General features: G+C 32.8%; 1 protein-coding gene across 2 annotated transcripts in view; it reads left to right on the top strand.

The window, feature by feature from the left end:
• EYA3 (EYA transcriptional coactivator and phosphatase 3) overlaps positions 1 to 4,149 on the top strand; it is a 145,334-nt gene that overhangs the window by 31,381 nt on the left and 109,804 nt on the right. For both annotated transcript variants that reach the window (XM_012645996.1, XM_012645995.1), the window contains exon 2: positions 3,923 to 4,023. In XM_012645996.1, the coding sequence (XP_012501450.1) occupies positions 3,991 to 4,023 (33 nt within the window). In that variant the 5' untranslated portion in view covers positions 3,923 to 3,990. The remainder of the gene's footprint in view (positions 1 to 3,922; positions 4,024 to 4,149) is intronic.

Here is a 4,149-nt window from a genome sequence, read left to right on the forward strand (position 1 = left end):
TATTATCCTGGATAGAGCTGGAGCCCATTCTTTGAAGTGAAGTATCACAAGAATGGAAAAACAAGCACCACATGTACTTACCATTAAATTGGTACATATTGATCAACACTTAGGTGCACATATGGAAGTAACATTCATCGGGCGTCAGGCAGGTAGGAATGGGGAGGAGGGGATGGGTAAATTCACACCTAATAGATGTGGGGCTTGGGGGTGGGCATGCTTATAGCTCTGACTCAGACAGTGCAAAGGCAATTTATGTAAGCAAAGCATTGTACCCCTGTAATATTCTGAATAAAAAAAGAGGAAAAGAAATATATATGGACATACATATTTAATTTCCCTTCCTAAGCCTGAGAGCTATAATAGCACATGAAGTAACCTGAGTTCTTGCCTGTGGCCATTTACAATTACAGGGTAAACAGTGTGTTAAACTCAATATGAGACAGAAACTATGAGGTAGGAATCTAATTAGAATTTTGGAATAAAATATTCATTACTAATTATTTCCCTTCTAACTTCTGAGGAGTAAAAATAAAATTTATAGCCGCCATATTACAAAAGGATTGATTCTGCTTTATTTTTTGACATGTGAAATCACAATAATATTTAAAATTGTGTGACTTTTTTGAATCAAACCAAAGTTTCTGTTTTTTCGTTGTCAACATTTGTAGGTAGGGAAATGTGGAGTCTTAGGAAATCTATTTCTGTTCTCAAAAAATTTTAAACTTTCCTAGAATTCTGTCCATGAAGGCGTATGGATACTGACAAGCTCTACCTCCAAAAAAGGTGATAAAACAAGTGTATTTAGAAACCAATGGTAAGAATTGAAATTAGAAAATTGTGAAAAGACATCACTATTTAAATGTCCTAAAGATACTCAAAAGATTAACTCAGAGCGCGTTTTGTAATTTCATCAGCTGTTTGACTAAACTTTAATTATTTTAATTACATTAAAAATCCACTTTCCGCTTGTATGTCAAAGCTATTGTATTATTTGATATTTTAAAAGATGAATCTCATAGAATGTAGAATAATGTCAGGTTACATTAATGGAGGAAAAAAAGAAAACCCACCACAGATTAAACTCTAGAACTAATATATGGAAACTGATACTAAGATTTTTATAGTAATTCTGTACTTCTTTTATTATCAAGTAACTAGAATATGGTGTGTATGTTATACAACACTTTCCTCTCGTTGCTGGTAAATGGTGACTTTTGCTTGTATAGCATGTGCCACTTGCAGAAAATGGTGTGAGATCTTACTAAAAGTTTTAGCACATTGATAAATGTTGGGAATGTGCTGAACACTTGCATTCTTATATTTAGTATGTTCTTATATTTCAGGTCTTTCAGATTACAAATTATTGGGAGGAAAGAGAATTGATGGAAAGTAGTACTTAGATGTGTGTTGTGACGGAATTACATAATTTATCATCATTAATGCATTTTATACACAAATGTGCCAGAATGTATGTTTGCAAACTTCCTACGTATCACATGTTGCCAGCAGAATTCCAGAAGATTCTGTAATATATCATACTCTTTCCTTGGAGGCTGCTTTTTTTGTTTTAAGATCATCAAAATTATTGGTGGTCATTGGCCAATTATTTTGAGATATCAAGCCTGATTTTTAAAGTTCTTTCCTCTACATATAGAAATTATGTATGCCCTTTTTATTCCCCTAAATTGAAAAGCTGAGAAAATAAAGGTAATTTTTAATATGGAAACAGCAAAGGGTGCTTATTTTTGAAGAAGAAATAGGAGCAGTAGAAAGGAATGTCTTTCAGTTTCCCCTTAAAGAAGGATTTCTTGCAACTTATCAATAATTTAATAAAGAAAAATAGATTAGTCTTTTCTATTATAAATTCAATTTAATATTACCATATTTCTACAGAACGAAATTCAGGATTTTAACATTTGGTTTTGTGTCGCTTGAGAATTTATTTCCCTACTGTTCAGAGTAGTGTTTCTTTTTAAAACTCATGACCCTTTTGACCAATAAACAATCTTATGTCCTTTAATGTTCAAATTTTTTAAATAAATTAGTCTTTGCATTTAAAAACAAAATTAAAGCACATGTATTATCATTCTTCTTCTTTTAATAATACTTCTTACCATTCTCTTATCCAGAAATGGAATTTATAACCATTGCCCCGTAGGAATTGGAGGTGTGGATATCCCTTCCTTCTCCCTTGCTGAGAATATACTGGAGATTACAATTTTGACAGTCATGGAAAACACGGAATATTTTCACTTTTCGTGTAGATGAGAGCTGGTTACACAAAAATTCAACAAATGAGATATTAAAGACATTACATTTCCCTAATGATTTGGTCCTATTTTGCTCTTACGGAATGAAATCATATATGTATAATGTATATTTAGACAGTACTAAAATCCCATAAGGTAAAGAAAAGACTTTTCAATTTAATACTTAGATAGATATAAACTGGTAAAACAAAAAATGTTTCATCTTGCACAGTTGTGAGTCAGCTTCACGTCACATTGATTATGCTCTTCTGAGTTGAGCAAAACAAGTGCAGGAAAGATAGCTCCCATGGGCTTTAGTTATTGCACTCCGTAATTCTGCAGCACTGGTTATCTGCGTCATGTAGTAGGAGAACTTAGCTTCTGAGGCTCTGCGTATGAACTACACGTGAGTACATTGAGCATCAGGTGTTTCTGACCTTTAAACTTTTTTTCTTTTGATATTCTAGATCAGGACAGAGAATAAAGCTGTATCAGAGTTGAACAGTCTTGCATCTCATTGTATCCCTCACACGTGTTTTCTTTCCTTTAACCATTCTGGAGTGTGGCTCTAAAATAAAGTGTATTGTATTGCACCAAGACAGAGTAATAGAAGTAGATTGGTGGTGTGCTGGCACAACTGAAGCTTTTTGTTTTTCGTTTCATACTATTTGTCTTTTTTCATTATTTCTGCAGTGTGATTCTTAGCTTTGTATGTTAAATTAGGTACAGTGGTTGTAGAAGTGAAAACAGCTGTGACTTTAAAAGCATAAGCAATCACATCTGTTTGGTAGAAGTGCTAGTCTCATTTTTGTTAAATAGAAATGGAATATTTCATTTTTGTAATTAGCTTTCTATAATAATTTCTATCTCTCTGTCTCCTTTCAGCAGGCACAGTAATGTGTTCTTACCAGTACATGTGGGGATTAGAATCCTGTTTTTCTTTTTTTGTTTGAAAATCAGGACAGGAGAAACAGGGTCTGAGAAGGTAAAGATTTTGTTTGAATAATCGACTAGGCAGTATAGTTAGTGGGAACTCATTATTTCACAATTAAATTGGGTCCTAGCTTTACATGATTATTTTTCCTTAATTCTAAAATTCAAAGTTTCACTATACTTATTTATTTTCATTGTTAAGATGCAGAAGAATTGAGTTTTCCTTTAAATTCATTGCACATAGACAGATAGTTGGTTGTGAGTATATTTAATTGATATTCCAGTTTGTCCTATTTAAACTGATGCTGTGTGTCTGTGTTAACAGTTATGTAAATGTTCCACATTAAAGCAGGTTAGATGTTATCATAACTTCTGCCTTGCTAGGCTAGTCTCTATCATTTTTAATGTAACTCTAATCCTTAAAAAAATTATTTTATTATCTGCACGTGGCTGTCATTGTAAAACGTTTAACGCGTTAGGCACTATAGTAACCAGCAGAAGTGGTTCCACATGTTGGCTTTTGCAAGTTATTATAAAAGTCATTGTGTACGTCTCTCTTGACTTGGTGCAGCATGTCAATTTTGAAAAGCCACGTGCAAGTTTTGAGATTTTGAGATTGGAACTCACGTAGAAAGGTTGAGATAGCAAAATATTAAAAAATTATTCTCTGATGGCCTCAATGATAATACTTTAAGAGTATATAAAGCTTCGAATCCCCCTCTTTTTTTAAAAAACAGACTGTGAAGACTGCTGAGAGAGACTTGCAGTTCAGTCACGTAAGCATAATAAAGAAATATTGGGCCTCATGGAAGAAGAACAAGATTTACCAGAACAACCAGTAAGTATTTCCTTTAACGATTTAAAGTTGACTATAGAAAAGTTAATCTTAAAAGATTTTAAATATTGTACAGTTATAGATTCCAGATGTTGTATTTTGCTAACTTAATGTGATTTAGAAAGTTTG

Source organism: Propithecus coquereli, unplaced genomic scaffold, assembly GCF_000956105.1.
Source record: "Propithecus coquereli isolate 6110/MARCELLA unplaced genomic scaffold, Pcoq_1.0 Scaffold239, whole genome shotgun sequence".
NCBI classification, from domain to species: Eukaryota; Metazoa; Chordata; class Mammalia; order Primates; family Indriidae; genus Propithecus; species Propithecus coquereli.